This window comes from Aquarana catesbeiana, linkage group LG04 (genome assembly GCF_042186555.1).
Source record: "Aquarana catesbeiana isolate 2022-GZ linkage group LG04, ASM4218655v1, whole genome shotgun sequence".
Taxonomy (NCBI): domain Eukaryota; kingdom Metazoa; phylum Chordata; class Amphibia; order Anura; family Ranidae; genus Aquarana; species Aquarana catesbeiana.
In genome coordinates, this window is record NC_133327.1 from 29,639,472 (window position 1) to 29,664,243 (window position 24,772).

Sequence of the window (24,772 nt, forward strand, 5' to 3'; positions counted from 1 at the left end):
AAGTGTTTGACACAGTTTCCCACACATGACTAATGTATAAAGGAAAAGTCTACAGCAGGGATATGCAATTAGCGGACCTCCCGCTGCTCCAGAACTACAAGTCCCATGAGGCATAGTAAGACTCTGACAGCGCAAGCATGACACCCAGAGGCAGAGGCATGATGGGACTTGTAGTTTTGCAACAGCTGGAGGTCCATAATTGCATATCCCTGGTCTACAGGCTTGGAAAGAAAGAAAAAAGGGAGGAGAGGAAAAGGGAGGAGAGGGTAGGGTAAAATAGGGGGATCAGGATCAAGGGATAACAGGCTCTGGTAGCTAGTATTCCTGGGGACAGCAACTAAAAATCATTACAAAGAGGTTGTCAAAGGCAAGCCATTGAGGGGGGTCATCTTGTCTAGAAAAAAAAAATACATAAAATGAAATAGCTCCGGTAAGGGATAAACTGACTAGGGGTCTAAGGAGACCAGTTTCTTCAGGGCCTCCGAGCAGGAATAATGGTCCCAGACCAGCCAAAGGGTCTTAAAGTTTTAGAGTGAATCAGTCTTCCACGCTGAAACCTCCTCCATCTGCATAATATAATTGACAATGATAACCCATTGGGCAATGGAGGGAGTGGAAGAGGACTTCCAGCAGGAGGAGATTAACTGACGGGCAGCAGAGAGAAAATATCTCAGCAAACTCGATTTTTGAGCTTTATATGATCCTGGCAAGATAGATAATAAAACTATGTCTGGCGCTGAGCCAAGGACTTGTCATAGATCTCATTATAGATTGTGGAAACTTTGCGTCAGATGGGGGAAAGCTTGTCACATTCCCACCACACATGCAGATATGTTCCCCTGGCTACATTACATCTCCAACAAGTGTCAAAAATCATACTAACTATTTATAATTTATTTATTTTTTTATAATTTTTTTCCTGGGCATAACTGCAGACGATTTATGAGCAAATGTAAGAGCTGTATGCCAGTCCTCAGGGGTGATCTCATGTTCCAGGTCCCTGGACCACTCAATGCTAAATGTGGCTAATGATCCCTGAGATTGCATCTGAATGCATTTATACACAGTGGAGAGAGTAAAAGGATGGGTCTGGTCAGAGGTATGTGTGATAGAAAAATCCTATTAACAATGTGTAATGTGTGCTGATTTAACAAAGTGATAATAAACAGAGTTTATTCTCTTTGTACAGAGCCCTATGTTGATTGTCAACACAGGGCTCTGGGCTGTGATTGGACACAGCCGATTAGCAGGTCCCGGCCATGAATCATTGGCAGGGACTTGCTGACAGACTCCTGCTGTGTACAATCACAGGGGTGTCAGCAGGGGGGGCATGCATGCATGTGCCCTAAACCCAAAAACAGGCAACAATGTACCTGTATGCCGATTTGCCTGCATGGGCCTCCTGTCTGTACTATATTGTGGGCGGGCGGGCAGTCATTCAGTGGTTAATATTTAAATAATGTTGCTTTGTTAGATATTTTCTAGATTGAACATTTATTTATTTTTTTACTATGTGGTGCTTACCCCAGAAGTACCTGCTTGATGTATCAATACTCTGTTCTTGTGCCATGATTTTGCGAACAGCTCAGTACTCTCTGACACACCTGGTTGGGCAAGAGACAGCTATAGACACCTGTGCATGCACAAGATAAATAACCTGCAAACAACTATGGAAAAACACCAGGAATTGGTGTAAGTGGGTGTAAACAGGCACAAATGGACATGTGTCCGTTTACACTCGCTTGCATCCAATCCAGTCCAGTCTGCTAAAAACAGATAGATTGGGATTCTATTCCCCATCCATCTAGCAGATTGGATCGGATGGTATCCAATGGAAATGGACAGGTGGTCCATTTCCATCTGACCTCACCATAGAGAATAGTGGGCTGTGTCCGTGTCTGCTCTGCATTAGCGGGGACCTGTCATCCGCCTGCTCAGTGGGGATCAGCAGACAGATCCCCCCGCTGAGCAGGCGGATCTGCTTGGCAGTGTGAAGGGGGTCTTACCAAGAGCGGCCGGTCCATTAGGGGCGCAGGGGCATTTGTATGATTTTTTTTTCAAGCCGCATGATTAGAGCCTGAGGCTCTAATTGGCTTGAAAAGGGTTGAGCTCAGGGCGCAGAGCATTGAACCCCAAACCCACCCATTTGTGACAATTGCGAATTAATATTAGCTATTGTCTACTGGTTTCTCCTCCTGGCCAATCAGGATGGATCAGGTTGACCAGGAGGAGAAGCTGAGGGAGCCGTGGAGGGGGGTGGGGTGGGGGGACCACCACCGTGGAGGGGTGAGTGTGGGGGGGGGCAGTCACCATGGAGGGGTGAGTGCAGGGGGGAACTGTCACCGTGGAGGAGTGAGTGCAGAGGTGACTGTCACCGTGGAGGGGTGAGTGCCGTGGGGGGGCAGTCACCATGGAGGGGTGAGTGCGGGGGGGGAACTGTCACCGTGGAGGAGTGAGTGCGGAGGTGACCGTCACTGTGGAGGGGTGAGTGCCGTGGGGGGACAATCACCATGGAGGGGTGAGTGCGGGGGGGGAACTGTCACCATTGAGGAGTGAGTGCGGGGGTGACCGCCATCGTGGAGGGGTGAGTGCCATGGGGGGACCGTCACCATGGAGACGGAGAGTGCAGGCGGACCTGGGGGGGCTTACTATGTTTGTGTAATTTTTTTTTTTACTTTTTACAGAGGTCTAAACAGACCCCCATATCTCTTTTCTTGAGCCAGAGAAGGGGACTGAAGATAGTCCCTTTCTCTGTAGCACTTTACTTGAATTAATGGAATAGAGATTCCATTCATTTACAAAATGACAGTCCGATACATTGTAACACTCGCTGTTACAATGATCAGCTGTCAGTGAATATAGCATCAATCGCCGCCTATATCCATTGTATGGGGGGGTTTGGTATACGCATGTATATATTAGGCCCCCAAAGCTACAACTTCACCCCCACCCGCACAGCTCCCCCTCCCGCCACGCTCAGCAAACTTACAGATCTCAGAGATCTGTGCAGGGAGAAGCTGCAGGTGGAGGGAGGGTAGGAAGGATGCCGCTCGGAGCGACCATGGATCGGGAGTGCGGGGGCATTTGGGGGTGTGATCAGAGGTATTTGGGGGACATATCTGGACCCCCCAAGCCCCATGCAGCACCAGTCTTTTATGGTGCTACATCCCTTAATGGGTTCTGCATGATCTAGTGTTCCTAAGTGAAAGTAAGTGTCAGAGAAATAGTGTCAGGGAATAGGCAGTGGAAGTACTGGCAATCTTGCCAGTAGAAGAAATGGGCGCCATGGGCGGTTCGTGTGACAGATGGTTCCCCCTGCTGGCCTATATAAGGCTGTCTCTGTCTGACCCAAGTTGTTGGATTGTCTTCAGCTCTTCCCTGTTCCCGAACCTGTGTTATACTTCCAAGTGATTCCTGTTGTGACCTTGGCTTGCCTCCTGACCTGCTCTGATCTCCTTTCCAGTGTTTGAACCCCGGCTTGGCTCACGGACTTTGCTATACTTGCACCTGCCTGATTACTAGTGTTTGACCCCTAGCTTGGCTCACGGACTTTGCTTATCACTTACCTGTGATTGACATTCAGCTGGCTTCACCACAGCCTCCAATCTGCTCTCCTGTGTTCTACCCTCAGCCAGTCTTTGTCTAAGTGTCCGGAATACTCCTTGTTGTCTTCTCAAGCAAAGTCTCCAAGTGATCATTAGCTCAAGCTTTCTCAACCTGCTGGCATCCCATGCTTCTTTGAGCCCTATACCTCCTGTACCATCTTCAGAGGAACACTGCGCTTAGCCGCAAGGGGAGCCTCTCTCAGCATCTTGGCCTTGGAAAAGGTACCTGACAGTAAGACCCCCTCTGCTAGCAGCAGTAGTGTAAAACCAACAAGTGACTGCTCACTAGTCCTGTGCACACGGCAAACTCCAGTCCAGATGCTCAGCAGCCAGGGAACAATATTGTCAGTGTGGGTCTTCTCCCTATAGAACTGGTTCCCAACTGTCAAGGCTACAATCTCATGCTCAAAGATGATGCCCTTCTGCTGACTGCACACAGCTAAGTGAAAATGTGCGCAGTCCTGGTCCCCTAGCAGAAAAGGAATTCCCTCTTTTCACAGCCTGGAAAAACTGCTTTCTATCCCTCCCTTTATGTGTCTCTGCACTGCGACTTGCAGTCTTTCAGCCCACCCACATCCATAGATGAGTCTTTTTTTTACCAAATTACATCTCCTATGATCCATCATAGATTTGCATTACAGTCTTTTTGATACTTCATGTCCCACTGGCTTCCTCTAGTGGATGGAACGGGAATGGCACTGGCTAGATCAATATAGAAGCATAAATGTCTGTATGAACACATTGAGCAGCTGCAGCACAGTGTCTCTGTAGTTGCTTCTTCTTTGCCAACTAAGAAGTGGACAATTGTCTTAATAAATTAAATTCTTATAAAAATCTGATACTTTTTTTGGCTTATTATTTATACATTAATATTTACCCATGTGCTCCTCCTCAGTTGCTCCACAGCTTCATTATACTTATTATCCATATTTTTAATTATTATTATCCAAGTTTTAATCCATATTATATTTACCCTGCTTCACATTTAATGACAATAGTTTTCTCTTGCTTGTATTTACATATGTCTCATTTCAGCTGTTGTTTTTGTGTTTTTTTCTATAGACTACCTATCACAGATACTTTATTTTGGTAATATTTGTTAGTTACAATTCACAGCATTAGTTTTTATGCCAATAAGTATTTTCCATTTTTACTTAAGTGTTTTTCTTTGAGCGACAGTTGCCTTAGCATTCAGCTCTGGTCTGATCAGAATGATGTAACATTTGGGAATGAAGATGCAGCCCAGGAACCCAGCACTGGAGGACAAGATGGCAAAGACCTCCACAGCCACCATGTATTTCCCTTTGCTGCTGAGATGGGATGAAGGAAATCCACACACTACAGAAGACCAGCATGCTGAATGTGATGTACTGAGCTTCATTGAATGTGTCTGGAAGTCTCCTGGCTAAGAATGCTACAATAAAGCTGAACATAGCCAGACCACCCATTTATCCAACCACAATGTAAAAAGCAGTGACAGACCCCTCATTACACAGCAAACAGGACATCTTTGTGGGACATCCGATGAACAGCAAAGGACAAAGAAAAGACAAGATGAGTGACAAGAGAAGTATGAAGCTGAAGGTCCGGTTATTGGCTTTTACTATGGGAGTGTCTTTGTGCTTAACAAATATCCCTAAAATAATAATAGTTCCAAAACACAACAACAAAGCCATAAACACAAGAGCGATTCCCAATGTATCGCCATAGGACAGGAAATCAGTTGTTCTTTGTATACAAGTGTCTCTTCTCTCATTGGGCCATTGATCCTCTGGACACTTATAACACCTTGCCATGTCTGAAAGAGAAAAAAAGATTCTTATGTTAAAGCCCAGATTCATATTTGATTGGTTTTGCTAATTTTTAGTGACACACTTCAGGGGCCTAAAATTGGGCCTACTCACTGTGTACATGGTAACACATGCCACAATCCCTGTACCCACAAAATATGCTTTAATTATTGTGCCACAAGTGACATTCTCATAGGCACGTACACACCCCAGCACAATCATTTGTAAAAAAAAATGAAACACTTTCATTACATATAATTTTCTGTACCCAACCTAACTTGAAGAAGAACCTCATTAACATAGTCAATGATTACTTAACAATCAGCAACCTTTATTTATACCTTTACCAAAAATCTGTTAGAATATAGGGGTTAGGAGTATATAATGTACTTAGAGTGCAGTGGTCAGGTCTATGCGAAATACCACCCAGCATACAGGGTGCAGTTTCCAGGATTAGGGCATATAGAGCACAGAGTACCAAGTGTAGTGGTCAGGAGTATACCATATACAGCCAAACATACAGAATGCAGTGGCCAGGGATTAAGTCATATACAGCCCTGCATACTAAACACAGTGGTCAGGATTATGTCATATACAGGTCAATGTAGAGTGCAGAGTAGAGTTCCCAACAGAGTGCAGGGTGCAGTGGTCATGAATATTGTTCATAATGAACAGCTAAGCCTTGAACAGAGACTCAATTGAGGGGTCTACTTCAGTTCATTGTTAAAAATTTAAAGTAGGGAGAGGAAACCCTGGAAAGGAGAAAATCTGTATGGTAAAGAACAAAGATCACCAGGGTACATTGTGCTATTCTAAGAATATAACCTAACAAGACCCTGTTAAAATGTGAGAAAGGATTGAAGACTTCAGGTGCCAGTAGTAACACAAAGTGCAGAAATCAGTAGTATCAGTAGTATATAACACAGAATTAAGAGGTCAGTGGTAGCTAATGCAGAGTGCAAGGGTCAGGAGTAATTTCATATAGAGGTCTGTATTATGTAATGCACACTGCAGAATTCAGTAGTAACACAGAATGTAGGGGTCAGTAGTAAGTAACGCATAATTAAGAGGTCAGTAGTTTGAAAGGGGTAATGAATAAGTAACACAATGCAGTAGCATGTAAGGTAAGTCGGAACAATGTAACACTGGGTACAGAGGTCAGAAGTATGCAATTCAGAGCATACAGCTCAGGAATATTTAATGCAGAGTGCACAACCACTGAACAGTGGCTAATTGGCCCCTATCAGGAACTGGAGGCACAGCTGATGTGCCTGCACCACTTGGCATACACTAGGGGGGGGGTGAATCCACCTATCCCAGGTTTTTTTTTCCAATAGTATTTATTAGTATTTAACAAATATGACAAACATTCAATTCTTTTTTGCAGAAGTAAATGCATCAACAGTGTTACAGCGTACAAAGTTGGCAGAAATAAAAATAACATGGAAGAGTAAACTAGAGGAGTAAAGGCTGGGCACATCTTGTAAAAAGAATATGAGCAAAGAAGGAATCAACAATAAGGAAATGGCTAGACATTAAGGGTGACATCCCAAGGGGCGTACCATTGGGGTTGTGGTGCTACCATTACAGATGAGCAGTACACGATGAGGGGCAGAGCCAGGCCGACCACTGTGCACAGAATGATTGGCCGTTTTTAACAGAGAACATGAGCGGTGCACTCGTTTTAAGTGAGCTTCCCGATGTGAGGTACAGTGGGAGACTTTTAGAAGATTATTAGTTGAGTTAATCCATTGAAGAAGGCTGAGGGTGCCAGAGAGACCTGATTCCCAGGTTTTCATACATTGAGTTTCTTCCTGGGAAGAGGGGGCCAGGAGCAGTTGGTAGAATTATGTGATGCCTTTTTTGTTTTATGCAGGAGAAGCATAGAAGGAGGGGACTTCTTGTGGTACTAAAATGTCTGCCTTGATGATGGGTCCTAAGATCCATGTGGCGGATTTGTAGATATTTATAAAAGTCTCTATGAGGGAGGATGTAGCGCTTTTGTAGATGTTCATAGGAGAGGAGGTTAGAGTTGTCAAGGAGGTGACCGATCAAGTGGATACCCGCTTTGTGCCACTCATTGAAAGATAGCTCTTCAGTGAGGAACTCCAAAACATTTAGAGGAAGAGTCTGTACGTAAACAGGAGCTTTTTTAAGGAGGGCAGATCAGGAGTGAAGCCAGAAGGATTGTGTTGTGTTATCAACCTAGATATCCATTATTGGTCATCACTTAAGCTGTAACCATTATATGTGTTATATGTGAGTGGCATATGTATATATGCAGTCTACTGGTTAGTGGTCATTGCTGACTCATATTTTAAATTGCATTAAGATGAAGCTCACCTTCTCTTTATCTATCATTAGATGGCGTCTGCATTCCTTTTTTTAGGTATTGTTTATTTATATCACATGAAGATTGAGATGACATTCTCCTTATTTACCATTAGATGACGTTTTTGATTCCCCTTTTAATCTTTATTAGATGGTATTTATATTCATCCACCACTAGATGGAGCATGTTACTAAGTTTTATATTTTAACTTTTCTTATTGACCCTTTGATAAAGTCACGTGTGGTGTGACGCAACGCGTGAGGGAGGAGCCAGGTTCCGCTGCTTCCGGGTACGGCCGAACCCGGAAGCTCCTTTATTTACTGTGGAACGCACAATTCTTTATGTAAGTCACTGCTATTTTTTATTAATAAAACCTTTAATATACTACACTATGGAGCCATCCCTTCTTTTCCCACTATCCATCTGAGGACCTTTGAGGATACCCACTGAGTGCGGGGGAGTGTTGAGCTGTGGCCAGTATATCTCTGTTCCGGGAGGTTGTGACAATGATTAGAAGCCTGTCTCCGCTGCACTGCTTCATTGCCTGTGGACTCACGCTCGATTCGGCCCATTGGAGGCCGCAACTTCAGGTGAGCGGCTGGGGGAAACGCTCAGTGCACCCTGGAACTGGATTGGATTGATTACTGATTATCGGACACTGGTCATTGCAGAGCTCTATCCACTGCACTCACACCTTTTTCCATCATCTGTGAAAGACTTTTACCTGCACTTTTGCTATCATTTTTTAGAATATCTGCACCATATGGTTACCGGGAGCTGCACGTTATTTATTTATTGCATTACACTTTGCGTTTTGTTTGGACATTCGTTTGTATTTATGATCTATCCATTAGCATTCTTTGCACATTTATACTTCTATTCACACTGATTCATTGCACTTGCACTTTTTTACCACTTTGGTGTTAGTCCTTGTCGGAGCTGTTTTATTTTTGATCTTTACACAGTGTACGGTAATATTACTAGCAGTTTACACATCTCTTTTTTTGTTTATTATCATTGCTTTTTCTGCTAGAGTTTCACTGGATGGAGTCTTCTTTGTGATTCTTTACTTTATGTTTGGCATTTATACACTATGCACTTTTATTAATGAGGTCACGTCATTATGTATGGCTTTGCACATTTATCATTATGGACCTGATTATTCTACTATTGTATTGCTCATCTTATGCACCTATGAACTTTTATTAGTGAGGTCCCGGCATCTTTCATCATTTGTTTTGCACATTTATATATGCCATTTTTATCAGTTTGTTTCTTTATGCCATTTTGAAGATTGTTCAGTTTATTATATTTTTTTGGATTAATTATTCTTTTTGGATCATTTTTGGTACATACCTCTTTTATCCGTTATCATATTTCAGATGAGGTAGAGCCACATATTTATTTTTTCTAGATTTGCCTTGAGTTTTGTGAGTACACTCCTCTATGTTGGCAGCTTCCCGTGTCTGTTAGTGAGTGTGTTTTTTTGCGCACTAGGCTTTACTATTTGCTTCTGAGGTAATGTGATCAGAGAGGAGAAGACTGACTCTGAATTGATAATTTCTCATCTGGGACCCGGAATGAGAAAGTTCAGAGATACAGTATATTTGGGTGGGAAAGAACCACCAACCTTATTTTTACAGGGACTCTGGTCCTGAAAGAGTTAAACCTACCTCCAGGAATAAGCCCTTAAAGACAGGAAGCTCCTTGAGTATGCACAGTGTAGTAGGGAGTGGAGAGTAGGCAAGTGTCTCGAGTGCTACATGTCTGCTGGAAGCTGCCTAAAAGTGCTTGTATTGGACTTTACTTCCTGCGGGTAAAAACCTTGTGTGTGTGTTTGTGTGTGTAGAGTTAAGCCATTTTTGTTTGCTACCAAAAGTATTATTTGTTTGCCTTGAGAAAAGCAAAGACTATTTATTTAAAAATGGCTTTACATGTAGTCTTGGAACACTGCAACAGTTGCTAATACCTCCAAACTTTACAATAGGTATTCTGATAACTGGCTGCAGCAGCTGTCACAAAAGGAGCAGTGGGAGACTTATCCATCCTGCCCTGTATAGCGTGAAGGCTAGAATTTTTTAACAGTGTATGGCTAGCCTTAGGAGATTCAGAATAGTTTAGAGGGAAGAAACCAGCATTCAAAAACTTTAAAAAAATGTCTAGCTCTGATGCTTTTTTATTATCTTAATATTGTGTAGCACTAACTCCCGGTGGAGCTGCTGGTTTAAGCGGGTCTGTTACCTTCACTCTACTTCCCTCTGTTTCACCGGCACCGGATCTAGGGTTCCGTTGAGTTTACCTCTGGACGACACACGCACCAACACTGGAGTATGTTTTCAATGCTTTATTAAACACTTGACTTAGGAAATAGCAGGAAAGAGGTGGAAAGGAAACTGCAGAAGAAACTCAAACATCTTCTTGTAGGGTTCTTTTGACAAATGTCCTGGTAGAATTCAGATATTGTATGGAATGCGCTCCCCTCGTGGGACACACTCCTTGCTGGCCTGGATAGGCCTCTCTCGCTAGCCTAGCAGCCAGTACGTAGCACGAATCAAAGTCTCTGCCACAGACTTGCTTGGGAACAAACCCATACGATCCTCTGCCACAGGATGTATCAGATTTTCTGTAATGAATGTCAGTCACAGTGCCAGAACCTTTAAGCCAACCCGGCAACAGTATGCTGTATAGTTACTTTCGGATACGTCCTCCAACCGAGTCACCAGGCCCCTCTCTAGACCAGCACTCTGCGTGATCCCTCCAAGACGGGTCCTCCCCTGGGATCTCCTCGGTTGTCCAGCTTCGTCACACAGGACCGACAGCTCAGGACCATTCCTCGGTCGCGGTGGTAGGCCCCAGACAAGCCTCTGGGCCCACCCCTGCGCCGCAGTATTGTGGGCCTCCGGAATGGAGGACCACGAGGTAGCTCCTTAATGCATACCTGTCGGCCAGGAGGGCCAGCAGGTGGCTGTAAAACAAACCCCAAAACATGGCGTCTGTCCCATAAATACCCTCGCCCAGAATGCAACTCAGGGGACCACCTCCACCGAGCGTGCCTCCGGGACAGAGGCGCATCCATACGCTTCAACATGTTGCCTTTCCAACACTAACCAGTGATAACAGGGACACCCACTGGTCAGCACGGAAACACACACAACGTCAGCCAGGCTGAAACAGAGGCAAACTTAACCTTCCTAACGAACAAGTTACTAAATTTACCTAACATGCGGTAGATCGCAAATCTACCAGCGCTACAATTGCAACAAGTGATTTTTTTTATGATTGCCAGCCCTTGTTCATCATCTAAGTCATGTAGGCAATGAGTGCATTTTCACATCTACACATTAGCTTTTTCTATTGCTATGTACCTCTTATGCCCTGTACACAAGACCGGTTTTCCCGTCAGAATAAACTCTGAAGGTTTTTCTGACAGAGTTCCGACGGAATTCTGCTCAAGCTGTCTTGCATACACATGGTCACACCAAATTCCGACCGTCCAGAACGGGGTGACGTACAACACGTACGACGGGACTAGTAAAAGGAAGTTCAATAGCCAGTACGCCACCCTTTGGGCTCCTTCTGCTAATCTCATGTTTATCTCTTGTTTATCTCATGTTAGTAGAAGTTTGGTGAGAGAGGATTCGCGCTTTTCAGCTTTCGTGCTTTTCAGTCCGTTACTGCTCTTCAGTTTGTGCTTGTGGGGTTTGTGTCAGTTCTTCAGTGTGTGTAGTCAGTTCATATCTGTTTTTCAATGCGTTCTTGTCCACATTAAAAGATCACAGAATTTGTAGTGAGAGGAATGTGCTATCTCCAATACGAACACTAGTTTTACCAGACCGAGCGCTTCCGTCTCGTACTTGCTTCTGAGCATGCAACATTTTTTGGTGCGTCGGAACAGCATACAGACAAGCGATTTTTTCGATAGTAATTTTTTCCGTCGGAAAAATATAGAACATGTTCTCTATCTAAGTCTGTCTGAATTTTCGATGGAAAAAGTCCGATGGGGCATACACAGGGTCGGAATATATGATGAAAAGCTCCCATCGGACTCTTTCTGTCAGAAATTCCGACCGTGTGTCCGTGGCATTACACATTTATGTAAGGGGCTGTATATCTGGGGGTCCCCTTATTTTAACCACTTCAATATCAGAGACTTTCACCCCCTTCCTGCCCAGGCCAATTTTCAGATTTCAACACTGTCACACTTTGAATGATAATTACTCAGTCATGCAACCAGTCTTGAGGTGATTCAGTTCGCATTTGCAGCGCTATACAAATCATTCATTCAACATCCAGCATAGACACACGGCAGGTGGGAACAGAAGCAGCTGACTGTATCCACCCCCCGAGGGTCCACTGAGAACATGCTTTTTGAGCCTGTGGTTGTGAAGGAGGCAAATTTCAATTTAGAGCCTGCAGCTGTGTTCAGTGCTGGCTGCCTGTACCACTGTGCCTGTGGGCTTTGGAAGGCACTACATGGTACTAGTAGCACATTTAAAAATACAGCTCTGATGCTGGCTTATTTCTTTCTGTGAGAGGAGAGAATAATGCACAGAATGCACAAGATATGAGTTTGTAACACACAACCTGCGCACAGGGTCAGGCAGTGCACAGAAGCTGCAATAAAGACTAAAACACCATGTGCATGCTAGGTCAGGGATTTCTCTTGGGAAACACACATCATTGTGCCAGAGATTGGACCTTTAAAAGTACCGTAAATGAAGCTGCTTCAACATTTATAGTCGCACCATGAATTCATGTAAATTGTGCCCCTAGTGGAATGAATAAATGTTGTATTTTTATAAAATCAAAAATCAAATCTTGACTAAGACCCTCTGTTGCGGAAGTAGCCGCTTTTTGATCCTGGTAGCAATACCAGGGTTTTCTTTTGTGTGCAGAGATTGGTTTACCCTGAAAAAGACCAATCTGTGTGTATGCTGGAGGTGGGATCTCAGTAGGGAAGGGCCAATGTGTGTAATGGAGGTGGGATATCACTGCTGGCGCAGGCTCTGTTCAGCTAAAAAGACTGGAGGCAGAATCCACACATGGCAAAGGGAAAGTAGAACTTACACATTATATAATTAAGGAGTAATTATTGAATAAGGAAGGTCATAGTATTAGAGGTACCAACCATTTTTATTGGTGATCTCATTTTCCGGGCAGGGCACACAGTAGTGACAACACGGTTGTCCTCCTTTATGTTGAAGTTTTTGGTATCCAGGGAGGCAGCTCTTGGAGCACAGAGAACGTGGAGTCTGAAGATAAAATCCAGTTATATTATATTTTTGATGGTGTTCTGGAATAATGATTACCAATATTTATTAAGTTTTCCTATATGTACTGTATAAACAAACCTTTTGTATGAAAGGTTTAAGCTTCTAAGTGATGACCACATTTTTATAGCATGCAACACTTTGCAATGATGTGCTCATTACCCTTTTTTCTAACACAGTGTTTAAAGCATTTCTAAACCCAATAACAAAAATGTCAAATATTACAGCTTACAAGTCATTAGTTAAGGTGGCTGCATTCGTTTTATTTTTAAAAGCTAAGAAAATTTATTGAAAGTACAGAAAATACTTGTTGACCTTGTTGGAAGCAGGTTCCTTGTCAGTTCCTGTGAGCTAAACAGGAAAATCAAAAACAAAAAAACTTTCTTGGATAAACTACCTGTGTCATTAACCACTTGAGCCCCGGACCATTATGCTGCCTAAGGACCAGAGGTCTTTTTCCAATTTGGCACTGCGTCGCTTTAACTGCTAATTGCGCGGTCATGCAATGCTGTACCCAAACGAAATTTGCGTCCTTTTCTTCCCACAAATAGAGCTTTCTTTTGATGGTATTTGATCACCTCTGCGGTTTTTATTTTTTGCGCTATAAACGGAAAAAGACCGAAAATTTTGAAAAAAAATGATATTTTCTACTTTTTGTTATAAAAAAAATCCAATAAACTAAATTTTAGTCATACATTTAGGCCAAAATGTATTCGGCCACATGTCTTTGGTAAAAAAAATGTCAATAAGCGTATATTTATTGGTTTACGCAAAAGTTATAGCGTCTACAAACTAGGGTACATTTTCTGTAATTTACACAGCTTTTAGTTTATGACTGCCTATGTCATTTCTTGAGGTGCTAAAATGGCAGGGCAGTACAAAACCCCCCCAAGTGACCCCATTTTGGAAAGTAGACACCCCAAGGAAATTGCTGAGAGGCATGTTGAACCCATTGAATATTTATTTTTTTTTGTCCCAAATGATTGAATAATGACAAAAAAAAAAAAAAAAAAATATTTACAAAAAGTTGTCACTAAATGATATATTGCTCACACAGGCCATGGGCCTATGTGGAATTGCACCCCAAAATACATTCAGCTGCTTCTCCTGAGTATGGAGATACCACATGTGTGGGACTTTTTGGGAGCCTAGCCGCGTACGGGGCCCCGAAAACCAATCACCACCTTCAGGATTTCTAAGGGTGTAAATTTTTGATTTTACTCCTCACTACCTATCACAGTTTCGGAGGCCATGGAATGCCCAGGTGGCACAAACCCCCCCAAAATGACCCCATTTTGGAAAGTAGACACCCCAAGCTATTTGCTGAGAGGCATATTGAGTCCATGGAATATTTTATATTTTGACACAAGTTGTGGGAAAGTGACACTTTTTTTTTTTTTTTTTTTGCATAAAGTTGTCACTAAATGATATATTGCTCACACAGACCATGGGCATATGTGGAATTGCACCCCAAAATACATTTAGCTGCTTCTCCTGAGTATGGGGATACCACATGTGTGGGACTTTTTGGGAGCCTAGCCGCGTACGGGACCCCGAAAACCAATCACCGCCTTCAGGATTTCTAAGGGTGAAAATTTTTGATTTCACTCTTCACTGCCTATCACAGTTTCGGAGGCCATGGAATGCCCAGGTGGCACAAAACCCCCCCAAATGACCCCATTTTGGAAAGTAGACACCCCAAGCTATTTGCTGAGAGGCATGGTGAGTATTTTGCAGCTCTCATTTGTTTTTGAAAATGAAGAAAGACAAGAAAAAACATTTTTTTTTTTTCTTTTTTCAATTTTCAAAACTTTGTGACAAAAAGTGAGGTCTGCAAAATACTCACTATACCTCTCAGCAAATAGCTTGGGGTGTCTACTTTCCAAAATGGGGTCATTTGGGGGGGGTTTGTGCCACTTGGGCATTCCATGGCCTCCGAAACTGTGATAGGCAGTGAAGAGTGAAATCAAAAATTCACGCCCTTAGAAAGCCTGAAGGCGGTGATTGGTTTTCGGAGCCCCGTACGCGGCTAGGCTCCCAAAAAGTCTCACACATGTGGTATCCCCGTACTCAGGAGAAGCAGCAGAATGTATTTTGGGGTGTAATTTCACATATTTCCATGGCATGTTTGAGCAATATAACATTTAGTGACAACTTTGTGCAAAAAAAAAAAAAAAAAATGTGTCTCTTTCCCGCAACTTGTGTCGCAATATAAAATATTCCATGGACTCGACATGCCTCTCAGCAAATAGCTTGGGGTGTCTACTTTCCAAAATGGGGTCATTTGGGGGGGTTTTGAACTGTCCTGGCATTTTATGCACAACATTTAGAAGCTTATGTCACACATCACCCACTCTTCTAACCACTTGAAGACAAAGCCCTTTCTGACACTTATTGTTTACATGAAAAAGTTATTTTTTTTTTGCAAAAAAATTACTTTGAACCCCCAAACATTATATATTTTTTTAAAGCAAATGCCCTACAGATTAAAATGGTGGGTGTTTCATTTTTTTTTTTCACACAGTATTTGCGCAGCGATTTTTCAAACGCATTTTTTGGGGAAAAAACACACTTTTTTAAATTTTAATGCACTAAAACACACTATATTGCCCAAATGTTTGATGAAATAAAAAAGATGATCTTAGGCCGAGTACATGGATACCAAACATGACATGCTTTAAAATTGCGCACAAACGTGCAGTGGCAACAAAATAAATACATTTTTAAAAGCCTTTAAAAGCCTTTACAGGTTACCACTTTAGATCTACAGAGGAGGTCTACTGCAAAAATTACTGCCCTCGATCTGACCTTCGCGGTGATACCTCACATGCATGGTGCAATTGCTGTTTACGTTTGACGACAGACCGCCGATTGCGTTCGCCTTAGCGCGAGAGCAGGGGGCGACAGGGGTGTTTTTTTTTTGTTTTTTTTTTTCTTTATTATTTTTCTGCTTTTTTTATCTTATTTTTAAACTGTTCCTTTCATATTTTTTTTTTTTAATCATTTTTATTGTTATCTCGGGGAATGTAAATATCCCCTATGATAGCAATAGGTAGTGACAGGTACTCTTTTTTGAAAAAATTGGGGTCTATTAGACCCTAGATCTCTCCTCTGCCCTCAAAGCATCTGACCACACCAAGATCGGTATGATAAAATGCTTCCCCAATTTCCCAATGGCGCTATTTACATCCGGCGAAATCTAAGTCATAAAATGCTCGTAGCTTCCGGTTTCTTAGGCCATAGAGATGTTTGGAGCCACTCTGGTCTCTGATCAGCTCTATGGTCAGCTGGCTGAATCACCGGCTGCATTCTCAGGTTCCCTGTTGAGACAGGAGAGCCAGAGAAAAACACGGAAGACGGTGGGGGGGGGGCATTCCCTCCCACGGCTTGTAAAAGCAGTCTAGAGGCTAATTAGCCGCTAGGATTGCTTTTACATGAAAGCCGACCGCTGGCTGAAAAGAATGATACCAAGATGATACCTAAACCTGCAGGCATCATTCTGGTATAACCACTCAAAGTCGTGAATGGCGTACCTGAAGACAAAAAAATGGTTAACAATAAAGCACAGTAAACGGTAAAGTATAAAAAATTGCATACCTGAAAAAGCAAACATGATAAAACATAATAACAATAAAACATTGCAGAATAGAATACAGTAAAAAAGAGCAGAACAATAGAGAGAGAATAGAGAGAGAGAGAACAATAAAACGACAACTATTTTTTTTTATTTTATATATATATTTTTTTTTTTACACTTTTTTTGTAACTAACTTTTGTAACTGTAACCGGTTCCAGGTTCGGGTCTCTCAAAATGCGATGGCATCTTGGAAGACCCTGTGAAAGTGTGCCTAGTCTGTGCAATGCTGTACCCTACGCTAATACTCAACTAGTGTATGGTAGCGTTCAAAACATTCACCAATGCAAAGACCAGGATTGTCAGGACAGGAGGGACAATAATAGCGGGTGTCACGCCTATATCCGCGCTTGCTGCAGACACAACATCTTTTTTGGGGGTTTGTTGGGTAGGGGTACTCGGTAGGACATAAAGAAAATGCCTCTCATGCAGCCGACTGCATTTGGTTGGGGATGTGAATGGGGGAAGTACGGGTGCTGCAGAAGTGGTGGGTTCCCAATTAAGATTGGCGAATGCAGCAGGAAGGGCACTATGGGCACGACGGGCCTGTTTGTCCTCTTCTTGGTGGCAGCGGGACACTACTTGTGCTTGCCACCTCACCAGCTTGAACTGCACTTATGGGACTCGCCACGTCACCAAGTGTTACTGCAGTGCTGGTTTGACTACGACCGGGGTGTACTAGGCCGCTGGTGCTTGCCAGTTCACCAAAACGCTACCAAAAAAACTGTTAGCGATCGCAGGGATCAGGCCTGACTCTGCGAACGCTGCAGTTATGCGTTTAGTGTTTTGTAAGTGTCAGGGATCGATCGATACTGCACTTGGGTGGGCTGGGCTGGGCCGGGCGGAGGGGCAAAACACAGGTGCTAGCAGGTATCTGGGCTGATCCCGCTAACACTGCGTTTTTGGGAACCCTAAACTGCTGGGGACGCTAGTATAGATCTGATCGGATCAGATATTGATCCGTTCAGATACTATACCACTAAGGGAGGTGTACGGTGCGTGCGTGGGTGTTAGCGGTACTGGCGCTAACCTGATGCTGCCTGGGGCTGGTGCTTGCCAGTTCACCAAAACGCCACCAAAAAAACTGTTAGCGATCGCAGGGATCAGGCCTGACTCTGTGAACGCTGCAGTTATGCGTTTAGTGTTTTGTAAGGGACAGTGATCGATCGATACTGCACTTGGGTGGGCCGGGCCGGGCGGAGGGGCAAAACGCAGGTGCTAGCAGGTATCTGGGCTGATCCCGCTAACACTGCGTTTTTGGGAACCCTAAACTGCTGGGGACGCTAGTATAGATCTGATCGGATCAGATATTGATCCGTACAGATACTATACCACTAAGGGAGGTGTACGGTGCGTGCGTGGGTGTTAGCGCTACTGGCGCTAACCTGACGCTGCCTGGTGCTTGCTTGCCAGTTCACCAAAATGCTACCAAAAAAACTGTTAGCGATCGCAGGGATCAGGCCTGACTCTGCGAACGCTGCAGTTATGCGTTTAGTGTTTTGTAAGTGACAGCGATCGATCGATACTGCACTTGGGTGGGCCGGGCGGAGGGGCAAAACGCAGGTGCTAGCGGGTATCTGGGCTGATCCCGCTAACACTGCATTTTTGGGAACCCTAAACTGCTGGGGACGCTAGTATAGATCTGATCGGATCAGATATTGATCTGTACAGATACTATACCACTAAGGGAGGCGTATGCTGCGTGCGTGGGTGTTAGCGGTACTGGCGCTAATCTGACACTGCCTGGGGCGACGCATATCACCGCCGGGCGATCAGGGGGCTAAACCTTTATTCGGTAATAAACGGCGGGTGCCCTGACACTATAAAAAATAAACAAACTAACCAGCGTCAACCGTAACGTTTATACGGTGATCAGTGGTGAAAGGGTTAACTAGGGGGCAATCAAGGGGTTAAAACATTTATTAGATAGTATATGGGGGTCCCTGTCGCTATAAAACGCTGACGGCGAACCTAAATATTTACGTCCCTAACTAGCGTCACCAGCGACACTAATACAGCGATCAGAAAAATGATCGCTTAGCAACACTGGTGACAGGGGGTGATCAAGGGGTTAAAACTTTATTAGGGGGGGTTAGGGGGGTATCCTAGACCTAAAGGGGGGTAATACTAACTGTCCCAACACTGTAACTGTCACAAACTGACACTATGCAGTAATCAGAAAAAAAAAAAAACCTGCTGGTGTCAGTTTGTGACAGGGGGGGGGGGGTGATTGGGGGGGGATCGGGGGGCGATCGGGGGGGGGATCGGGGTGTTTTGTATGCCTGGCATGTTCTACTGTGTGTGTAGTGTGTTGTGCACTTACATTGATGTCTTCTCCCCTCGGCGCTGGAACGGAATACCGAGCTGAGGGGAGATGACATCATTTCCTTTGCTGCTGTTTAGCATACAGCAGCAAAGGAGTGTTCCCATTGGCCGGCGGCGATCGCGAGGGGGGGGCCACGAACGGATGGCCTCCCCCTCATCTCGGATCGCCGGGGAACAGAACGGGACCGCCTCGGGCGGCGGGGGGGGTCCGATCGGACCCCCCACCCGCGGAAGGCAAATCACGTACATGTACGTGATTTTGCCTGCCCGTGCCGCTTTGCCAACGTAAATCGGCGTTAGGCGGTCCTTAAGTGGTTAAAGTGATTGTAAAGCCTTCATTTTTTTTTTATTTAAAATAACAAACATGTCATACTTACTGCCACTGTGCAGCTCGTTTTGCACAGAGTGGCCCCCGATCGTCCTCTTCTGGGGTCCCTTGGTGGCTGCCGCGGCTTCACCCCACTGTGGGGATAAAACTTTTTCGCAGAAGGGAGTTTAACAAGACTCGTGGCCACTCATTAAAATTATAAGAAAAGAGGTTTAACCTTAACCAGTTGCCGACCGCCGCATGAGCAGAATGGCACGGGCAGGCAAAAGGACTTACAGGTACGTCCTTGCCTGCCCACGGGTGGGGCGTCCGATCAGACCCCCCCCCCGGTACCTGCGGTGGTTGGCAAATCTTCCCCGGCGATCGGAGGTGAGGGGGAGGCCATCCATTCGTGGCCCCCCCCCTCGCGATCGCTCCTAGCCAATCAGACCATTTCCCTGCCTCTGTATTGTACACAGAAGCAGAGGAAATTATGTAATCTCTCCTTGGCTCGGCATTTTCCGTTCCGGCGCCGAGGAGAGAAGACTGTAATGTGAGTGCACAACACACACACACACTCAATAGAACATGCCAGGCACACAATACACCCCCGATCCCCCCCAATCACCCCTCCCCCCACCCCCTGTCACACTGACACCAAGCAGTTTTGTTTTTGTTTTTTTTCTGATTACTGCATTGGTGTCAGTTTGTGACAGTTAGTGTGGTAGGGCAGTTAGGGTTAGCCCCCTTTAGGTCTAGGATAACCCACTACCCCCACCCAATAAAGTTTTAACCCCTTGATCACCCCCCGTCACCAGTGTCGCTAAGCGATCATTTTTCTGATCGCTGTATTAGTCTCACTGGTGACGCTAGTTAGGGAGGTAAATATTTAGGTTCGGCGTCAGCATTTTATAGCATCAGGGACCCCCATATACTACCTAATAAATGTTTTAACCCCTTGATTGCCCCCTAGTTAACCCTTTAACCACTGATCACCGTATAACCGTTACGGGTGACGCTGGTTAGTTTGTTTATTTTTTATAGTGTCAGGGAACCCGCCGTTTATTACCGAATAAAGGTTTAGCCCCCTGATTGCCCGGCAGTGATATGCGTCGCCCCAGGCAGCGTCAGGTTAGCGCCAGTACCGCTAACACCCACGCACGCAGCATACGCCTCCCTTAGTGGTATAGTATCTGAACGGATCAATATCTGATCCAATCAGATCTATACTAGCGTCCCCAGCAGTTTAGGGTTCCCAAAAGTGCAGTGTTAGCGGGATCAGCCCAGATACCTGCTAGCACCTGCATTTTGCCCCTCCGCCCAGCCCAGCCCACCCAAGTGCAGTATCGATCGATCACTGACACTTACAAAACACTAAACACATAACTGCAGCGTTCGCAGAGTCAGGCATGATCCCTGCGATCGCTAACAGTTTTTTGGTAGTATTTTGGTGAACTGGCAAGCACCAGCCCCAGGCAGAGTCAGGTTAGCGCCAGTACCGCTAACACCCACGCGCGCACCGTACACCTCCCTTAGTGGTATAGTATCTGAATGGATCAATATCTGATCCGATCAGATCTATACTAGCGTCCCCAGCAGTTTAGGGTTCCCAAAAACGCAGTGTTAGCGGGATCAGCCCAGATACCTGCTAGCACCTGCGTTTTGCCCCTCCGCCCGGCTCAGCCCACCCAAGTGCAGTATCGATCGATCGATCACTGACACTTACAAAACACTAAACGCATAACTGCAGCGTTCGCAGAGTCAGGCCTGATCCCTGCGATCGCTAACAGTTTTTTTGGTAGCGTTTTGGTGAACTGGCAAGCACCAGCGGCCTAGTACACCCCAGTCGTAGTCAACCCAGCACTGCAGTAACACTTGGTGACGTGGCGAGTCCCATAAGTGCAGTTCAAGCTGGTGAGGTGGCAAGCACAAGTAGTGTCCCGCTGCCACCAAGAAGAAGACAAACACAGGCCCGTCGTGCCCATCATGCCCTTCCTGCTACATTTGCCAATTTGCCAATTTGCTAATTGGGAACCCACCACTTCTGCAGCGCCCGTACTTCCCCCATTCACATCCCCAACCAAATGCAGTCGGCTGCATGAGAGGCATTTTTATGTCCTCTCGAGTACCCCTACCCAACGAACCCCCCAAAAAAGATGTCGTGTCTGCAGCAAGCGCGGATATAGGCGTGACACCCGTTATTATTTTCCCTCCTGTCCTGACAATCCTGGTCTTTGCATTGGTGAATGTTTTGAACGCTACCATACACTAGTTGAGTATTAGCATAGGGTACAGCATTGCACAGACTAGGTGCACTTCCACAGGGTCTCCCAAGATGCCATCGCATTTTGAGAGACCCGAACCTGGAACCGGTTACAGTTATAAAAGTTAGTTAGAAAAAAAAGTGTAAAAAAAAAAATATATAAAATAAAAAAAAAATAGTTGTCATTTTATTGTTCTCACTCTCTCTATTCTCCCTCTATTGTTCTGCTCTTTTTTACTGTATTCTATTCTGCAATGTTTTATTGTTATTATGTTTTATCATGTTTGATTTTCAGGTATGCAATTTTTTATACTTTACCGTTTACTGTGTTTTATTTTTAACCACTTTTTTGTCTTCAGGTACGCCATTCACGACTTTGAGTGGTTATACCAGAATGATGCCTGCAGGTTTAGGTATCATCTTGGTATCATTCTTTTCAGCCAGCGGTCGGCTTTTATGTAAAAGCAATCCTAGTGGCTAATTAACCTCTAGACTGCTTTTACAAGCAGTGGGAGGGAATGCCCCCCCCCCACCGTCTTCCGTGTTTTTGTCTGGCTCTCCTGTCTCAACAGGGAACCTGAGAATGCAGCCGGTGATTCAGCCAGCTGACCGTAGAGCTGATCAGAGACCAGAGTGGCTCCAAACATCTCTATGGCCTAAGAAACCGGATCTACGAGCATTTCATGACTTAGATTTCGCCGGATGTAAACAGCGCCATTGGGAAATTGGGAAAGCATTTTATCACACCAATCTTGGTGTGGTCAGATGCTTTGAGGGCAGAGGAGAGATCTAAGGTCTAATAGACCCGAATTTTTTCAAAAAAGAGTACCTGTCACTACCTATTGCTATCATAAGTGATATTTACATTCCCTGAGATAACAATAAAAATGATTAAAAAAAAAAATATGAAAGGAACAGTTTAAAAATAAGATAAAAAAGCAAAAAAAAAAAAAGCACCCACCATTTTAATCTGTAGGGCATTTGCATTAAAAAAATATATAATGTTTGGGGGTTCTAAGTAATTTTCTTGGAAAAAAATAAATACATTTTTCATGGAAACAAAAAGTGTCAGAAAGGGCTTTGTCTTCAAGTGGTTAGAAGAGTGGGTGATGTGTGACATAAGCTTCTAAATGTTGTGCATAAAATAGCAGGACAGTTCAACCCCCCCACCCCAAATGACCCCATTTTGGAAAGTAGATACCTCAAGCTATTTGCTGAGAGGCATGTCGAGTCCATGGAATATTTTATATTGTGACACAAGTTGCGGGAAAGAGACAATTTTTTTTTTTTTTTTTTGCACAAAGTTGTCACTAAATGATATATTGCTCAAACATGCCATGGGATTATGTGAAATTACACCCCAAAATACATTCTGTTGCTTCTCCTGAGTACGGGGATACCATATGTGTGAGACTTTTTGGGAGCCTAGCCGCGTATGGGACCTGAAAACCAAGCACCCAAAAAAGATAACCCCCTAGGAGAAGCGTTCTTTTGAGGGGGTTACCTTCCGGGCATAGACACGAATTCCAGTCTCAACCCCTCCCTCCGCCCCCCGCGTCATTGGATTTGATTGACAGCAGAGGGAGCCAATGGCTGCTATCAATCTATCCAATCAAAAGCTGGGACCCTGTGCAGAGAGGGACAGCACATCTCCGTTGAGGGAAATACGGGGCTCAGGTAAGTAAAATGGGGGGCTTGGGGGCCGGTCACTGCCAGAAGTTTTTTCACCTTAATGCATAGGATGCATTAAGGTGAAAAAGCACAAGGGTTTACAACCTCTTTAAGTATCATGTAATGGATATGAACAAAGACTGACATATTTGACGTCTAGCCAGTGTGGCAACCATAACTGTCCCCATAGATATCCTCATTGCTATCATGGAAAAATAAGCACAGATTTGAAGGGGCATGATGTGTGTTGTTTTCGGGATTACCAGTGGTGTCACCTGTTAGACATATGTACAGCCCTGTCTGGCTGTAATGTAGGTGGGAAACCATGGAGCAGTACAATTGTGGCTCAGCTGTCTCCTACCTATAAACTGCCCATGTGAAAGAGCACAAAAAGCCTGCAGAAGGAAGCTAATGCATCCACTACATACAATATAAGGATTGCAATGTACAAAAAATTTTGTTTTGGGTTTGTGAACACTTTAAATTAGAAAAGAATCTAAAAAATGTAATTACAAACTATTACTTGTTAGGTGTTTTGTTTTCATGGTTTCGGCACTTTTTACCTTTTTCCTTTTTTCATTTTTTTGTGCTTTTTTTTATTGACCAAAAATGCTTTATTTAATCTTAAATTTGATGTATATGTGGTTTTACCTATTTATGTACAATAATATATATATATATATTTCATATATTTATATTTGAGTGCTCCTTTAAAGTCCCATTTATGTAAATAGTATTTTCACTTTAAGTCTGGGGATGTGTAACCTGGATCATTCCAACAATGTCAATCTTATTTTTAAAAATGCAGTTGATATATTTAAATCAGCCATGTGTTGCACAACACTAACAACAAAATGACACAATGGTATGGCATGGGACTTGTAAGCCACAGCATTCATTTTCCTGTTATAAAAATTTTTTTTGTTAGTATTCATTTAAAAATTTACACATGAGTATAAACTTCCATTGCACAACAATTTCAGGTACATCATGGTAATATTCAAAATCTGAAAAAATCCAACATCAGTAATTTGTTCACATATATTAGTCTTTACGGGTCAATGCATTTCCTGGACATCATTCTCTTTGTCAGGAGCCTCCAAAACAAACTTTAAATATAATGCAATCTAAATGAGAAAACACTTGTCAACAATCACATTTAAACAGTACACCCCTTGCCTAATGGACCTCATCCACACATGCTGAAATAGAAAGGGATGAAAAAAAGGGAACCAAAGAGCAAGGATGGAAAGGAGGGAAGTAGCAAAAGGCTATGTCACCCAGCACCCCCACATACAGCAGTTTATTACATTGAAGAAGGTTCTTATTCCTTTAGTGATATTTAGCTTGTTTATAATGACATATATAAGCCTTTGAGGAGGAGATAAGGAGGGGGGTCTGGGTGTGGTAGCATCCATGTGTGTGAGGGTTCCCCATGACCCTGCTGGGTGACGTAGCCTTTTGCTACTTTCCTCCTTTCCATCCTCGCTCTTTGGTTCCCTTTTTTCCCCCTCCCTTTCTACTTCAGCATGTGGGGATGAGGTCCTTTATGCAAGGGGTGTATTGTTTAAATGG

The 24,772-nt window shown here is 44.0% G+C and overlaps 1 protein-coding gene across 1 annotated transcript in view; it reads right to left on the minus strand.

Annotated features, from left to right (window-relative positions):
- LOC141141142 (vomeronasal type-2 receptor 26-like) overlaps positions 1-24,772 on the minus strand; it is a 64,266-nt gene that overhangs the window by 33,544 nt on the left and 5,950 nt on the right. The window contains exons 2-3 of the mRNA XM_073628847.1: positions 12,856-12,979; positions 5,100-5,403 (exon numbers count right to left, since the gene is read on the minus strand). Coding sequence (XP_073484948.1) covers positions 5,100-5,403; positions 12,856-12,979 — 428 coding nt within the window. The remainder of the gene's footprint in view (positions 1-5,099; positions 5,404-12,855; positions 12,980-24,772) is intronic.